At 44.8% G+C, this 18180-nt stretch overlaps 1 protein-coding gene across 1 annotated transcript in view; it reads right to left on the reverse strand.

The window, feature by feature from the left end:
• The window catches only part of SUSD4 (sushi domain containing 4), a 108591-nt gene extending 99335 nt beyond the window's left edge, over positions 1-9256 (reverse strand). The window contains exons 1-2 of the mRNA XM_024199660.3: positions 9212-9256; positions 8217-8387 (exon numbers count right to left, since the gene is read on the reverse strand). Coding sequence (XP_024055428.2) covers positions 8217-8352 — 136 coding nt within the window. The 5' untranslated portion in view covers positions 8353-8387; positions 9212-9256. The remainder of the gene's footprint in view (positions 1-8216; positions 8388-9211) is intronic.
• Positions 9257-18180: the final 8924 nt, after the last annotated feature.

The following is an 18180-nucleotide window of genomic DNA, read 5'->3' on the forward strand; positions in this document are numbered from 1 at the left end:
ATCATTGGGAATCCTAACCAGAGCTTTCTTTTAAGTTCAATCATAAGCAGATAAAATAAAAAAAGAACAAGTTAAAAATCACTTAGAAAAGTTAGATGCCTGCAAGTCACCAGGGCCTGATGAAATGCATCCTAGAATACTCAAGGAGCTAATAGAGGAGGTATCTGAGCCTCTAGCTATTATCTTTGGAAAATCATGGGAGACGGGAGAGATTCCAGAAGACTGGAAAAGGGCAAATATAGTGCCCATCTATAAAAAGGGAAATAAAAACAACCCAGGAAACTACAGACCAGTTAGTTTAACTTCTGTGCCAGGGAAGATAATGGAGCAAGTAATTAAGGAAATCATCTGCAAACACTTGGAAGGTGGTAAGGTGATAGGGAACAGCCAGCATGGATTTGTAAAGAACAAATCATGTCAAACCAATCTGATAGCTTTCTTCGATAGGATAACGAGTCTTGTGGATAAGGGAGAAGCTGTGGATGTGGTATACCTAGACTTTAGTAAGGCATTTGATACGGTCTCGCATGATATTCTTATCAACAAACTAGGCAAATACAATTTAGATGGGGCTACTATAAGGTGGGTGCATAACTGGCTGGATAACCGTACTCAGAGAGTTGTTATTAATGGTTCCCAATCCTGCTGGAAAGGCATAACGAGTGGGGTTCCGCAGGGGTCTGTTTTGGGACCGGCTCTGTTCAATATCTTCATTAACGACTTAGATATTGGTATAGAAAGTACGATTATTAAGTTTGCGGATGATACCAAACTGGGAGGGATTGCAACTGCTTTGGAGGACAGGGTCATAATTCAAAATGATCTGGACAAATTGGAGAAATGGTCTGAGTTAAACAGGATGAAGTTTAACAAAGACAAATGCAAAGTGCTCCACTTAGGAAGAAAAAATCAGTTTCACACATACAGAATGGGAAGAGACTGTCTAGGAAGGAGTACGGCAGAAAGGGATCTAGGGGTTATAGTGGACCACAAGCTAAATATGAGTCAACAGTGTGATGCTGTTGCAAAAAAAGCAAACGTGATTCTGGGATGTATTAACAGGTGTGTTGTGAGCAAGACACGAGAAGTCATTCTTCCGCTCTACTCTGCTCTGGTTAGGCCTCAGCTGGAGTATTGTGTCCAGTTCTGGGCACCGCATTTCAAGAAAGATGTGGAGAAATTGGAAAGGGTCCAGAGAAGAGCAACAAGAATGATTAAAGGTCTTGAGAACATGACCTATGAAGGAAGGCTGAAAGAATTGGGTTTGTTTAGTTTGGAAAAGAGAAGACTGAGAGGGGACATGATAGCAGTTTTCAGGTATCTAAAAGGGTGTCATAAGGAGGAGGGAGAAAACTTGTTCACCTTAGCCTCTGAGGATAGAACAAGAAGCAATGGGCTTAAACTGCAGCAAGGGAGGTCTAGGTTGGACATTAGGAAAAAGTTCCTAACTGTCAGGGTGGTTAAACACTGGAATAAATTGCCTAGGGAGGTTGTGGAATCTCCATCTCTGGAGATATTTAAGAGTAGGTTAGATAAATGTCTATCAGGGATGGTCTAGACAGTATTTGGTCCTGCCATGCGGGCAGGGGACTGGACTCGATGACCTCTCGAGGTCCCTTCCAGTCCTAGAATCTATGAATCTATGAATCTATGGACACTACATCATTAAGAAGATATGACTAAATAAAAGAAAAAAGTGATTCAAGGGTCACTCTTCGTGAGTGTGAAAATATGTCTGACACATTTTGTCAGCATGTGCTTGGTGTGCACAGATGGTATTAACAAATTGTTCTAATGTCTTCAATACGTGAAAAAGAAATGCCCCAATTTAGACTAATCATATGAGCAGACTAGCTGTTTGGGGAAAGGCATCAAGAACCCCTTCTGCAAACACAGGGGGCCAAATTAGCACCTACAAACAGTGGTGTAAGGTGGTTAGAAAACAAGTATAAATAAATGTTAAGGGTCAGTACTGCAATTTGCTCCAATCTGACATCAAGTTGTTCTGTGTAAGCTTGACTCTCCCATGAAGAGAAGTTGGTCCAATAAAAGCTACCAGGTGGGTATGGTAATGTTTCTAATTCCCTGGGACCAACATGACTACAATACCGCATACATCCAGTGGGTGTATAAACCAAGAGTAATTAACATGCTGATGGATTTGTAACATGGCAAGGAAAGTAACAAATGAAAGATGTGAAAAGAAGTAGGCAGGCTACTTTATCTTACACTGTAATTAGCTGGATTTCCTGCAACACACAAACCTTAAGCCTTCTCAGTGTGTAAGTTGCACATAAAATTAGTGTACTGAACAATACATTTGTGCAAGTTACACCATTTTACCCTTTACACTCATTTTCTGACCAATTTACATGTGATGTGTAGCCTATATTCACTACTGAATTTGGCTAAGTCTTCCATGGATGTTGCATTTGTTTACATCAGATCTGAATTGGGGTCACATTCTGCCTTCTTCGGCCCTACCAAAAACCACCCCATACATTTTTGACATCAGTGGCGTTGTAAGGGTGCAACAGTCATGGTTTCTAGTGAGGTTTATTTTGTTACAAGGAACGTATGAATATCAGAGAGGCAGAGGTGGTAGATACTTGAAAAATTCAAAGTGTGTGATCAAAGCTCTATACAGAGAAATATCCATAAGAAAAGCTGTAGAAATCAAAAGGGATGAAATATTTCTACCTTCATTAGGGATCTTTACTTACTAACCTTTGAGGCAAACAACCAGTGTTAAAGATTAATCCTTTACTTTGTGTAATAATAAATACTTTTCACTTCACAGCATCTTCCATATGAGGCTCTCCAGGTACCTTGCAGCCAAGCATTGTTCTTTTTTCATTAGTGCCAATCATCATGGCAGAGAAAGCAGGCACACAAATTTGGACCATTCTGTAAGGATGTGCTAAGTGATTTGCCAAAGGTTATAGTGCAAGTCAGGGGCAGAGCTGGGAACAGAACACAGATCTTAATTCTTATTCCCATGCCTTAGCAACAAGATCAACCTCCTTCTCATGAAGCGCAAGAAGGAACTGCTACAGTATTAGCCTATCAAATAAGTCCACATCTCACAAGGATGTGGGTGGACACACCACTAAGCAAACTATCTGTTGTCATACCAAGGTGTGTAGAAGAACTTGTCATTTTAAATCAGAATTACTCAGTGGAATGAATTTAGAACATATCTCAGCAGATATATGAAAGGAAGCTACACTGCAGATACATTAAAAGATATGACAATGCCTAAACCAGCTCTTACAAAGTAACAAGCCAAGGCTGATACTGTAAAGCTAATTAATGATTTCACCAACCTCAGTTACATATTTCAGGTTGAAAAGAAGGGTGCTGTCTGTTTTGCTTGTCAACTGAGGCAGCCACACTGAAAGGGGAGAAGCAAAATATGCTGGCTACAGATATATTTATTGGGGTGTCAGTCAAATAGGAGTCTGATCAGAAGACTCTTTATAAGATCTAAGAGTTTGCATGCACCAATTAAAAAGACAATCTCAAACAGTTTTGTGTCTCCAAAAACCACCAGACAGTAGGTTGTCAAAACAAAGGCGATGCACATCCCTAATGTGAACACAAGTCATTTGCATGCACAGGATTTGACTTATCCAGATGGAACAGTTCTACTTTGCTTGGCAACCTGAGAAAGATTTCTTATGGAATCATCAAATCCAGAATCAGGCAGAGTCCAGGCTGCAATACAATAAAACCACAGAGCAATAAAAATTCAGCCCATATTTAACAAGCAAAAACACTATTCTTCATGGTTTCAACAGACTCCAAAGCATGTTTGAGTACCTCACAAAAAGCCAGAATGCAACACCCTTATTCACAACCCTTACATACATATCATAAGTACTCTAAATGGGAATTATTTGTACAGTATGGGATTACTCAATGTGAGCAAAGGTATCAATCTGGCTCAAAGAAAGTATCAACCACTAAAAAACAAACAAGCTGACATTGATTCAAACGTAACAAATACTCCCTCAAATTGCAGTAGTGAGCTTCCTCAAAGGGCTATCCTCCCCTGCCCCCCCCAAAAAAAGTGACATTCCAAAGGACTAGAAATACTCCAGAGCCAACCAAGAAAACAAAACAGAGAAATTAGCTCAAGCGCCTCTCCCGTTACAACAGCAAAATCGAAAGCCCACGTCCAAACTCAGAAACTGACTAAAATAAATCTTCACATGGTGAATTCTTTGCCCCCAGTCATTAGAAAATTCCAAATTCCTGGAGAAATTAACATACTTCCAGAGATCTGCAATGTTTGGAAAATATAAATATTTAATATCCCCTCAGAATGATACATGTACAGCCATGAACTCTGTAAATTGCTTATGTGCAATAAATATCTTGCCTTTAGCACCAGCTATGCATTTAGTGTGTCTGAAGGTCTTAACATTGGTTATTTCTATTATTAAAAACATTTCTTCATTATAGATTAACAGTAAAAAGCACAAGATGAGCAAAGATACCAGGTGACTAGAAGAACGTCCCAAGCTAACGTCAAGGGGGTTTAATTCATCTCTGGTGTGAATGTAGTTACATACACCAGGGAGGAATTAGGCCTACTGAGCTTTGAAGAGTTTGATCTTTTGATTTCATTTGTGGAGTGAATTTTCTGATGGATCATTCCAGGAACCACTTTTGAGAGAGTAAAAATACTACAGACAGATTTATTCTCTGTAAAAATCACTGACAAGAAAAAAAAAAAGAAGGGTTATAAATAATATTGATTTGGGGTGAACTGGCAGAACCTTAAAATCAATACAGTTTATAGAACAGTCAGATATAAAATAGAAGGAGCTATACAAGTCATGACAAGATTATTACTTAGGGCCAAATTCTGCCCTCAGGTAAGAAAGGGAAGAATGTATTTTCATCCTGTAAATGAAAACAGTGCTCCATGGCAAAGTCTAACCTATCATTTTCCTCTTTTTCAACATATTAGTTAGTTTTTATTTTTGCCTTATAGCACATTGATGTTGTTAAAGATGAACCACTACTGAAACAAAAGAATACTTTCCACCTGCATAGCATCTTTAATTTAAAATAATCAAAGCTCTTTATAAACTATTAGTTATGTTTCAACACCCTGCTTGGTGAAGGCCTTGTTTTACAGATAGGGAAAACTAAGATACAAATAGGTTAATGGCCAAATTTTCAACAGTATTCACTGATTTTGCATGCCTTAATATTTGGATATCCAACTTGAGAGTACTATAGAAGCCAGATTTTCAAAAGTGCTGAGCAACCACAACTCCAACTAAAGTCCAATCGGTGCTCAGCACTTCTCAAAATCACACCCTGTGTCTCAAGTTGAGCAGTCAAAAACTGAAGCATGCAAAACAAGTGGCTGAAGTGGCTTGCCCAAGACCATAACAGAGTGGAAAATAAAGATGATGAGTCCTGGGTCACAGTCTCCTTCTTTAACTACAAACCCCCATTGTCTCACCACTTCCACCCTTCAGAAAAACAGGTATATGTATTCTACTACATGAAAGATTTGTTGATTTAGCAGACTGTGTATATACAGTACTTCTCACTGAAAAATAATATTGCTTAGAAATACAACCGATATTTTTCCACTGGTTCTTTTAATCAAAGTTGTTTAATGCATTAATTTTCACTGGGATCAGGACAAGAATTTCTCTTTTGCCTCAAGCTGGCCTATAACAAAAGCTCTTCATATTAACAAACAATATATTGGATTCATATCATTCCTCTGAACCTTTCATCCTGAAGGATCCCGAAGTGCTTTACAAATGTAGTTTGACATAGAAACAATATCAGGTTTCACTACTGAAGTGAAATGGAGCAGCTGTTTATTAACATCCACCACCGCACAAGAGTTCAGCACAGGTAGTTAAAAGAACAATGCATCTCAGAGGCTCAAAAACTGTAGTTTACAAAGCACCTTTCATTAATCAGCAATTAATTAAGGAGTAGGATATGGGGTTTGGGATAGGAGGTGGATCCATGAGGTATTCTCTCTCTTATGAGGTGGCCCACAAAATGAATGTTGGCCTGTCCAACTGAAACTGCAAAGGAAACATAGGTGGGCAGAACGTAATTACACTTTAAGAGTTGGTCAGGACATCAAAGTTAACACTCTAGTCTCGTGAAATATGCCACCAACTGAAGCAGGGTGTTTAATGACCACACTAATTTAAAAAAAAATTAAGACTCATCAGAAAGGCAGCACTTTCAAAAAACACAGGGTCTTTTATAGCACAGGAGGTATGACTGCAAAGTGAACTTAGCTGGAATATTAGCAGCTTCAAGGGATTTCTATTCTAAAATGGCATTATATTCTTGAGAGGAGAAAAAGATAAGCCAGCTTACAAATGGACCACATAATTAATAAGAGAAAAAGTGTGTCAGTGTAGGAGCTGCTTGAGTTTCTTCTCATGCCTGTTGTTAACTCAGGCCAAAATTTTCAAACTTGGGTATCTAAATATGGCTCCTAAATCCATCATTAGGCACCTAAAATACATTTCTGAAAATAAGGCCGCTTTTCTGAAGACAATGGGAGCAGCACATAAACACCAAAAATAGAAGTGGGGTGAGTAACAGTGGATTTATGAGCATAACTGCAAGCACCGAAGTTTGAACAGTTTGATGTAATTCAGAGGCATGAAAAGAACCCCAAGCTACTCTTACACTGCCTCTCAGTCTGCCATTAATTGTGTGATCCAATCACAAAACAGTTTATTTCCCCCCCTCAAAAATATAACACCATTGTAGAGTGGAAATCCTTTGAAACTGCTCATGTTATTCCAACTAAGTTCACTTTGCAGCACAGCAGTTTATCTGAAGACTTTTCCTGCAATCCAGACCTAATTAGGGAATCAATTTCAAGCAATTTGGTAATTAAACACATCTGCTTAAAATACCTCAAAAGCCTCAATAAAATAAAAAAAGGTGTAAAAATTGTAATTAAAATCATAAAAAGAACAAACATGAACTGGTCCTTTTTCAAAGAGGATGCAATGGAACTGAATTTTAATGTCTCTTTATTTAGCCCCACATTGGATGTTTTTTTCCCTCCCAAACACAGAAAAGGTTTGCTTCCCCAGATGCATAGGTTAAGAATAGCAAGAGAGCTAACAGAAGAGGATTCTTGCTATTCATTATTAAAGCATTACATTATTTTTAAATAAAAATTCATGTGTGGTTATACTGGAAATATTTATTACCACTTGCTTCTCTCCAGCCAGCATTTGGGCAAGGCTGTCTCCTGTCACCACTTTAGTGCCTTGGGTAGTTGTCTCCACATCAACCTACATGATTGTTCTTTCCTGCAGGCAGCAGGGAATGCTCTCGCCTCTCCTCTCACTATTTGTATGCATGTATGGTAGGGGAAGCAGGGTGTATACCAGTGTGGGAGGGTTACCCTGTCAGCATCCATGTGTGTGTATATATATATGAAGGAAGTTTCTCCTCTCCTTTCAGCATGTGGGGAGGGGTGTATTGCCTGCCAGCATGTATGTGTGGGATTTTTTCAGGAGAAAGGGGATTCAGTTCTCTAGTCTGTGTCTATGAAAGGGAAGAGAGGGGGTGGAGAGAGAGAAGTGTGATGATTTTCTCCTATTAGTATCCATGGTTTGTTTTTTGGAACGAGAAAAGAAGGGGATAAGGAGGGGGAGTCTCTCCTGGCAGCACCTCTCTGTGCATGTGTCTAGAAGGGTGGTGGACAGAAGGTTTCTACATATGCATATAGCGGTGGGTCCTGTCAGCATGCCTGAGTGTTGGGGAGCAGGAAAGGAGAGAAGGGGTTCTTGCATCTCAGGATCCATGTGTGCATAGGCACATGCAGGGGAAGGCTCTCATGCAAGGAGGTGTCTGTATGCAGTGGGGTGCAGGACGGTCTATTAGACTGCCATTTGTGCATATGGGGTCAGAAACTAGGGATGTCTCCAATGCTCGAATTATGGGAAAAACACAGGGGGGGCCCTGAATGTCAAATGGCTTGATTTAATGTAAACCGTAGTGAGAAGTAAGGGGGGGGGCTATAAGACAGAAGTGAGTTAGCCTTTAAACACAGCAAGGAGGCTCAGCACCCCGTCACTGGGGAGCCCGCTTGCCTGCAGCCTGCCAGAGCCTCTCTCTCTTCCTCTCTCTCTCTCTCTCTAGCTTGCAGGGGCACTGCTGCTGCTGCCTGTCAGTCACATGAGTTAGTCACTCACCGCCCGTGATCTGTGCAGGGCCGAAGCACAGCGCCAGCTGAAGCCACAAGACCACCACGAAGAGTCTCCGGGGGGACAGGGACTGCTGCTTCTCTAGGAATGGATCCCCGCTGCTCGGGTTCATTCCATGATACATCTTTTATCCACAAAGGGCATCCGGTTTGCAATAATCTGCAACAAGAAAGAGAATATTATCTTGCCATCTCCCAGCGATCTCAGAGCTGAGGATCAATCTCTCCCTTCCTCCAGATGAAATCTCTGCCCACTCTTCTCCAAGGTGCAATCCCATTCCCAGCTCTGACATGCAACAGAAACCTCTTTGGAGCAAGGACCTTGCCACCTACACATCTGGTCAGGACTATGGACACCAAAAACAGGATATAAAATTATTATTCTTATAATCATCTTTGTCCAGCCCATCCCCCACTGTCTATTCCCTGACATGCAAACCACACTCCCCAAAATGCCCTCTCCTAATATGCAACCCCCCACCTGCACGCTGCATACACACGAAACCCCTGTGCCAATCTGAACTCTCCTTCTACCCTCTGCAATAGCCAAGACTCCCTGGGAATGGGATGCAGTTTCCAAACAGCAAATCAGCCTCAATGCAAAGAGGCAGCACTGAAGCCACCTTCACTGTGCTGCTCCATGCAATTCACAGCTTGTTGCCACTATGATAAAGTCTTATAAACCACCTAGGGTCTCCAATCTGCCAAGACCCCCGACTTAGATCTCTCGTCTTATAAATATTGCAACGCGCCCATTTCCACCCAGGAGGTAATTGTCGGGGATGGGGGGATTACTGAAGGCAGGCCCCAGCTTCTGTTAATTCTTCCAGAGGGATATGCACGGTTCCCCCTTTAACTCCCCACCCCAGCTTCCCCCTGACGCCCGCTTCTAGCGCTGCTCCCCTTTACACTCCCCCCTTTACTGCCTTCCCCCTTGTCGCTGCTTCCCCGGTGCATGGATCCAGGTGAGCACTGCGCCCTTACCTGAGGGCTGCCCGCCTGCATGGAGCCTCCTTGCCTGCCTCCCCCGGGCGAGTCCCCAGCTGGGCACGACCCACTGCTGCTGCCGCTACCACCGCCGCCGCCTCCGTAAGCCGCGGCAGCTCCCCCGCCCGCTGGAGGGGAAGGGCTGAGCCACACACGCAGCGCGCGCCGCCGCTCGCGCTCATCCCACCTGTGTCTGGGAGAGGGGGAGGGAGGAGGCGGGCGGCTCCAGAGCCAAGGCTGCGGCAGCTGCCAATAGGAAGCCTGTGCCCGAGCCTGCACCTGCCCGCTGCACGAGCCGCCTCAAACCCCCTCCCAGGAGGGAAGGGAAGACCCCCCGCCTGCTCCGAGCGCGCACAGCCCCCACCCCCTCCGCATTCCCTGTGCTGTGTGTGCATGGCAGGGGCTGCTGCTGCAAAATCTGATGGGTCGCACTCTTCTGCAGGGACTGCGGGAGAAAGCAAGAGCCTGGGGTGCCAGCCCTCCTGGGCGCCCTACTAGGCATACATGACAGCAGCGGACAAAGTCGTCTGCATATTTTTTTATTTTTATTTATTTTTTTTTGGTAATACACTGTGCTGCATGCAGGGCAGGAGCTGGCGCAAATTTGTTGCCATTATGCTCGTGTCCCCTGTGCTGCATGTACAGGAGGGACAGGCAAGAGTCTGCTGTAAATGTTCCTTTGCCTCATGCTTAATATATGTCAGGATTAGGCCAGAGCATGCAGTAAATACCCATACTTGTGCAACGTGCTACAGGCATATCAAGAGCTAGCAAGAATCTGCTGCAAATCTTCCAATGTACCCCATCCAGCATGAGGCATAGAAGCCCGAGGGCATGTCTACACATAAACTTAAGTCGACCTATGTTAGGTCGATTTACAAGCAACCACAGTAATTACAGAATGACAGCTGTAAGTAACACAGTGTCTACAGCAGGGGTGGGCAAACTTTTTGGCCTGAAGGCCATACCAAGGTTCTGAAAGTGTATGGAGGGTGGGAGTAGTGTATTAAATTGCTCGCCGTAGGAATGTGCTACTTACAGCTGTGGGTCTGGTGTTGCATAAGCAGCACGTTCCTATGGGGAGCAATTTAATACACTACAGCCAACGGCTTGCCCAGCCATGCTGCCCAGGAGGAGCTCGCAGCCCCGCTGCCCAGAGTGCTGGCGGCACGGTGAGCTGAGGCTGCTGGGGAGGGGCTAGGGGCTAGCTTCCCCGGCTGGGAGCGCAAGGGCCGGGCAAGACGGTCCTACGGGCCATAATTTGCCCACCTCTGATTTAGGCTGTGATCTTGCAAGGTGCTGAGCGCCATTCATGTCACATGATTTGGCCCTTCTGACACTTTTTGTTTGTTTTGCTGTTGTGAAGTATCTCTCATATTAGATCGTAGTAGTATACTCTGAGTCAATGACAGAAAACATGTACAGACATTTGAAGACCCATGGAAGAGCTGTTTGAGACACCAACAATTGTACCTGTTCTTGTAAGAGTTGGAAGCACAATCATGACACAGGCCAGGTTTCTGTAGCTCCGGCTATGCTAGGGGCGGGCAAACTTTTTGGCTTGAGGGCCGCATCAGGTTTCGGAAATTGTATGGAGGGTCGGTTAGGGGAGGGGGTCGTGGCCCAGCCCCCACCTCCTATCTGCCTCCCCCCGCAGGACTCCTGCCCCATCCAACCCCCCCTGTTCCCTGATGGCACCCCCTGGGACTCCTGCCCCATCCACACACTCCTGATCCCTGTCCCCTGACTGCCTCCGGACCGCCGCCACCCCATCCAACCCCTCCTCTCATTCCTGGCGGCCCCCCACCCGGGACCTCTGCCCCATCCAACCACCCCTTCTCCCTGTCCCCTGACTGCCCCCGGAACCTCTGCCCCCAACTGCCCCCTGCCACTCCAACCCCCCTCCTTCCTGACTGCCCTCCCCGGGACCCTGCCCCCATTCAACCCCCTATTCCCCCCCCTCCCCACCCCTATTCACACCCCCACCCCTGACCACCACCCCAAACTCCCCTGCTCTCTATGCAACCCCCCGCTCTGTGCCCCCTTACAGCGCTGCCTGGAGCACCGGTGGCAGGCGGCACTACAGACACGCCAAGCTGGGCCATGCTGCCGCCGCCGCCACGCAGCACAGAGCACTGGGTCAGGCCGGGCTCTGCAGCTGCGCTGGCCCAGGAGCTCACAGCCCCACCACCCAGAGCATTGCGCCAGCGGTGGAGCGAGCGAGCTGAGGCTGCGGGGGAGAGGGGACAGAAGGGGAGGGGCTGGGGGCAAGCCTCCCAGGCCAGGAGCTCGGGGGCTGGGCAGGACGGTCCCACAGGTTGGATGGGGCCCGCGGGCCGTAGTTTGCCCACCCCTGGTCTACAGGGATACTATTTTGCCCTAACTTTGCAGACATAAGCCCTACACCTCTCATGGAGGTGGAGTTATTATGTCAGCGTGGTAAGGCACTCGGCGGGAGCAAGGCTGTAGTGTGTACACTGATGTAATTAGATCGACTTAAGATGCCTTACCACGACACTTACACTAACTCTGTAGTATAGACCAGGCCTGAGTTTCTGTGGCACATGGTGCATTCATGACAGGAGCCTAGTGCAGTCATGTAGCGCTTTCTGTGTGCATGACCAGAGTCTTATGAAATCCCTGTTATGAGCCACTTCCAAAGACAGCTAAATATCAACCAAAGTGTCTTCTTCCACCTTGTTTGTGCTTCAAAGCAGGGCAAATATATAGGCAGCCCTGAGGGCTTAATATCATTTAGCCTGTGGTATGTTTGACCAATTATACATATCATCCTATGTGAGACATGATTAATTCATATTATTCCATCCCCAACATTCCTCACAGATTGTGTGGGCGAGGAGAGGGTGTATTACAAAGCTCTTTATTCTGGTATTTGCCTCAGGTGGGCAAGGGAAGAGTAATCAGGACTGTTGGCTGAAGCAGTTTGCCTATTAGGAAGCCGTACCCAGCAGGATTTAGTCAGTCTGTAGAATTCACCACCACGGGATATCATTGAATCAAATACAGTGTGTTGGTTTAAATAAGGATTGGAAAACTGTATGTCTTCAGAGGACATTTATTGAGTTAGCTAGTGTTTATGTGCACACTGCCTTCTACTGGATAGAGTCAGAACTGCTCAACTGAGTGTCAGGCCTAATATTGCTAACAACTAATAGAGATTCTCCTTCAACTCAGGTGGTAGGAGGCCTATGCTTTTGAAGCAGATCATGGTGCACATATGGGCAACTAAAGTTCCTGAACACATGCATGCATGTTAAGGTAAATAGGAAGCTGTGGTTAGAGTAGACCAGAGTAGCAGAGCTCACCCATTTTGATGGTTTTTCCTCACAAGTCTGGAAATTATGTGGTGGTAACAGGATACAGCAAGTGGAAGAAAATGGGGCAAAAGAAGAAACATATATGGAAGGAGTTTCTCTCTCCAAGCGGAGCCCTAGCCAGCCAAACCCAACTATATGCATTGGGGTGTAGTGCAGGGGTTGGGTAGCAGTACATCCCTGGTGCTCCTCACCCCAATTTCTACCAAAACAGAGAATCTTTATTGATTTGGGCTGTCAATTAATCGCAGTTAACGCACTCGATTAACTCAAAAAAATTAATCGTGATTAAAAAAATTAATCGTGATTAGTCACACTTATAACAATTGAATACCAATTGAAATTTATTAAATATTTTTGGATGTTTTTCTACATTTTCAATATTGATTTCAATTTCAATACAGAATACAAAGTGTACAGTGCTCACTTTATATTATTAGTTTTGATTACAAATATATGTACTGTAAAAATGATAAACAAAAGAAATAGTATTTTTCAATTCACCTCATACAAGTACTGAAGTGAAATCTCTTTATCATGAAAGTGTAACTTACAAATACAGATTTTTTTGTTGGTTACATAACTGCACTCAAAAACAAAACAGTGTAAAACTTTAGAGCCTACAAGTCCACTCAGCCCTACTTCTTATTCTGCCAATTGCTAAGACAAACAGGTTTGTTTACATTGACGGGAAATACTGCTGCCTGCTTCTTATTTACAATGTCACCTGAAAGTGAGAATAGGCATTCTCATGGCACTGTTGTAGCCAGCATTGCAAGGTATTTTCATGCCAGATATGATAAACATTCGTATGCCCCTTCATGCTTCGGCCACCATTCCAGAGGACATGCTTCCATGCTGATGATGCTCGTTAAAAAAATAATGCATCAATTAAATTTGTGATTGTACTTCTTAGGGGGAGAATTGTATGTCTCCTGCTCTGTTTTACCCACATTCTGTTATAGCAGTCTCAGATAATGACCCAGCACATGTTCATTTTAAGAACACTTTCACAGCAGATTTGACAAAACGCAAAGATGTGAGATTTCTAAAAATAGCTACAGCACTCGACCCAAGGTTTAAGAATCTGAAGTGCCGTCCAAAATCTGAGAGGGATGAGGTGTGGAGCATGCTTTTAGAAGTCTTAAAAGAGCAACACTCTGATGCGGAAACTACAGAATCCAAACCACCAAAAAAGATAATCAACCTTCTGCTGGTGGCATCTGACAGATGATGAAAATGAACATGCGTCAGGCCACACTGCTTTGGATCGTTATCAAGCAGAACCCATCATCAGCATGGAAGCATGTCCTTTGGAATAGTGGTTGAAGCATGAGGGTCATATGAATCTTTAGCACACCTGGCACGTAAATATCTTGCAACACCAGCTACAGCAGTGCCATGCAAACACCTGTTCTCACTTTCAGGTGACATTGTAAACAGGCAGCATTATCTCCTGCAAATTGTAACCAACCTTGTTTGTCTGAGTGATTGGCTGACCAAGAAGTAGGACTGAGTGGACTTGTAGGCTCTAAGTTTTACATTGTTTTATTTTTGAATGCAGTTTTTTTGTACATAATTCTATAATTGTAAGTTCAACTTTCATGATAAAGAGATTGCACTACAGTACTTGTATGAGGTGAATTGAAAAATACATTTTTTTTAGTTTTCTACAGTGCAAATATTTGTAATAAAAATAAATATAAAGTGAGCACTGTACACTTTGTGTTCTGTTGTAATTGAAATCAATATATTTGAAAATGTAGTAAACATCCAAAATATTTAAAATAAATGGTATTCTATTGTTGTTTAACAGCATGATTAATGGCAATTAATTTTTTTAATCGCTTGATTAATTGCAATTAATTTTTTTAATCACTTGACAGCCCTAATATTGATATATAAACGGAGGGTATGGTGAGCGGGGGAGAGGGGTGTTCTTCCTCAGATGAGGCTGAGCAATCCGCTGCAATTGTCTGCAAGTTAGATTTTAAGACTGTTCAAAAGAGATTTTATGCCAAATCAATCTATTACTTATCTGATAAAGGGGTGGGGGAAGGAGAGGGATGTCTCTTGTTTCCCCTCATACCCAGGGAAGGACAGGGATATAATGGGGGAAATGGATCTTCTGTTAGTGGAGAGGAAGAAAGTCACACAATTTCTGGGATGGTTTTTCCTTTGTCAGGTGCTGTTGCTGCTCCCTTTACCAATAGAAAATCTGAAAGCAGCAGAAACTCCCCTGCCAGACCCCTCACCTTGTGGGTCTTCACTTCACCAGCCAGATCAACGAGTGAGAATGGCTGAGAACGGCTTCCATAAGCCAAAGAGACACTGCAGCAATCTCTCCCCTCCCCCCACGTACACCATAGCACAAAAAGCCAGCTATATTATGGAGTTGCTTCTTCCTCTGAAGCAATCAAGTGTTGGCCAATACAGTTGGCAGAATATCTAAGTAGTTTGAGCAATGTTCTGATGCAGTATGGCAATTCCTATGTTCTCTCTATTCAGGAGACCCTTATTTTCATCCCTGACTTCAACATGTTGGGAAGAGTGCCAATGAAACACATCTCCCTTCTGGATGGAGAGGGGACAAATGGAAAAGAGTGTCCCTTTTGATAAATAGTTATTGCTTAATCATTGGCAGCTGCTATTGAAGTTCCCAGTGTGCTTATGTCTGTACAGAATGCAGAGAATGCACAGTCCTTTCCCCAAGGAACACAGTCTTAAAGTCTAATCCTGTGAAAAGCCAAGTACCCTCAATTTCAGAGTACCATGTGCACAGGGCTAAGGGATCAAGCCCTAAGTAGACAAACAACCCCCATCGCACACACAAAGCACTAGGTAATCAGGAAGTGGATTTATCACACAACGGTACAGCTATTTATTTTGTATCTTAATACATTAAAAATAGCAAATCCTTTGGTGAGTGGCATAACAACACTAACTGGCTTCATGGCACACGCACGTTTAAAAGAGTCAGGACTGGAAAGAGGCGAGGATGGATATATGGTTCACCAAGTTAGAGAAGGGAAGGCATTCCAGGTCAATGAATCCACCAACGCTGTCCAAACAAAATACTCACATATCCTTCTGGATTCACTTTTAATCAGCCAAAAGTTCCCAGAACCTCTCTGTCACTGGCTGAAAGGGCCCTTTAAGGAGGTTGGGGGCCAGTCTCACTTGTGTCAGATTTAACCCACTTAGCAGGTGTACAAGGGTCACATCACAAGGGGAGCATGTAACTAAAGAGGCTGCTGGGGGAGATACAAGTGCAAGCCTAAGTTCAGTCAGTAGAGGTTCTAGGGAGATCAAACCTAGGAATGAGCACTTTATTAAAAATTGACATAAACAGACATAAACAGGCCAGTGAGGAGGCCGAGGCTGGGTATATAGGAAGCAGTTCTGGGAAGAAGAGAGAGGGCATTTCATATGGCAGACAGCCCAATTGTTTAGTGACTCAAGGCTGCAGACCTGTAATAGAAGGTGGGTTGGGTTTCCCCCATGCTACCACTTTGTGAGCTGGGCTCCTGCCAACCAGGGAAAGAAGGAATTGACTGGAACCCAGGAGAGCTAAAATCTGAGCTAACAGCTTGAGGAAGAGGACAGACCCTGAGAGGAAGGGCTGTTCCTAACAAGAGTCTGGGATGGAAGAATGGTTTTGTTTCCGTTTGGATTTTAATGCTGGAAGGGATGGACTTTTGTGACTTAGCTGGAGAGCTAAGACACCTTAGTGACTGAAAAGTGCTAGAAGATGGAGCTTGACCATCTGAGAGTAGGACAGAGGCAGTAAATGGGCCTGAAACTAGCTTGTATGAATCCCTGCTATAGACCACAAATGAAGTACAGCCACTAGTGAGCATATGTCCCCTCAACATTTCTGTGGTTCACAGCTGCAGATCTCATGCTTTCTCACATTTGGATGCCCCCCTCAACGTATATATATATGGTTGGACCTATTGGAAGTAACACAGAATCTCTCTCGGGTGGGGGAAGAATAAAGGTAGAACCACTAGCCAGCCCCAGCATGTTGGAATCATGTCAAAACCCTGGTTACATCCAAAGCTCTGCCTTCCAAGTTTCACCCTACCTCAGTCAAGTCACATCTACCGCTCACTCACATGAACCAAGCTAAAACCACATCCCACGAACCAAAGCAACCCACCTCCATCCAGACCCAAGACAAACAATGACAGCACCATGCCTGATTGCCCCAGAAACACACTCCTGTTATTTAGGAACATGCACAAAATAAGGCTGAGGGAGATTCTTGCTTAGTTACAGCAGCTTGGGTTTGGTTCCATCTGGTGAGAGGCAGTTCTGGCTCTGTTCCAGATAGTTGGAGGGGGAGCTTTTCAGCTCTGTCCTAGCTGGTGTGAACAGGTGGTTTTTGGCTTTTTTCTAACACGCAGAGGTGTCTTAGTTTGATTACAACTTAGCTTCAATTTGAGGAGCTGTTTCCTGCTTACTCCCAGCTCATTTGCAAGTAGGAGGATCCATTAATGGTGACCACCTAACATTTCAGGAAAATATAGGCCAACTCATCGAAAAATCAAGCTCCCTATTAAGGGCCTCCTCCCTCCCCCTTTCCAGCACATGTGTGTGCGCACACAGTTTTATCTGTGGTACAATATCATACCTGTGTGTGATTACTGCTTGAAAACAGACCTTTTATTTGATCAAATGCTTCTGAACTCCTTACTGGATATATATATGGTTTGGTTAGAGCTAATGTGAGCATTGTAGGGAAGGGAATATTGCAGGCTAGTTCCAGCTGGGCATGGATGTAAAGCAGGGGTGGGCAAACTACGGTCCACAGGCCATATCTGGCCCATCAGACCATTTAATTTGGCCCTCAGCTCCTGCTGGATAGCAGGCTCGGGGGTTTTCCCCACTCCGGTGCTCCAGCTGGAGAGTGGGGTTGGGGGCTTGCCTACTCCTCACTGTTCCCAGGAAACAGCTGGCATGATCCCCCCTCTGGCTCCTACATAGTACACGGAGGTGTGGCAAGACGGCTCTGCACGCTGCCCCGTCCACAGGCACCGCCCCTGCAGCTCCCATTGGCCATGATTCCCGGCCAAAGGGAGCTGCAGTGGTGGTGCCTGCGGATGGGGCAGTGCACAGAGCCCCCTGGCCATGCCTCGGAGCCGGAGGGAGGACATGCTTCCGGGAGCTGCTTGCGGTAAGCGCCGCCCGGAGCCTGCACCCCTGAGGGTCCCCCATGCCCCAATCCCCTGCCACAGGCCTGATCCCCCTCCTGCCCTCAAAAGTCCTCGATCCCAGCCCAGAGCCCCCTCCTGCACCCCAATCCCCTCATCCCTAGCCCCACCTCAGAGCCCTCGCACCGCCCTCCCCGCACCCGAACGCAGAGCCCCCTCCTACACCATGAACCCCTCATCCCTGGCCCCACCCCAGAGTCCAACCCCCCCCAGCCAGAGCCCTCACCCCCTCCTGCACTCCTACCCTCCATTTTGTGAGCATTCATGGCCCGCCATACAATTTCCATACCCCGATGTGGCCCTCAGGCCAAAAAGTTTGCCCACCCCTGGTGTAAAGGGATGGTAAGTCTAATAGAGAAGCAAAGAGTTTCACTCAGAAGAAGTCACCTCTGTGATGAATTACTTTAAAATATAA

This window comes from Terrapene carolina, unplaced genomic scaffold, assembly GCF_002925995.2.
Source record: "Terrapene carolina triunguis isolate 2854851 unplaced genomic scaffold, T_m_triunguis-2.0 Scaffold262, whole genome shotgun sequence".
Taxonomy (NCBI): domain Eukaryota; kingdom Metazoa; phylum Chordata; order Testudines; family Emydidae; genus Terrapene; species Terrapene triunguis.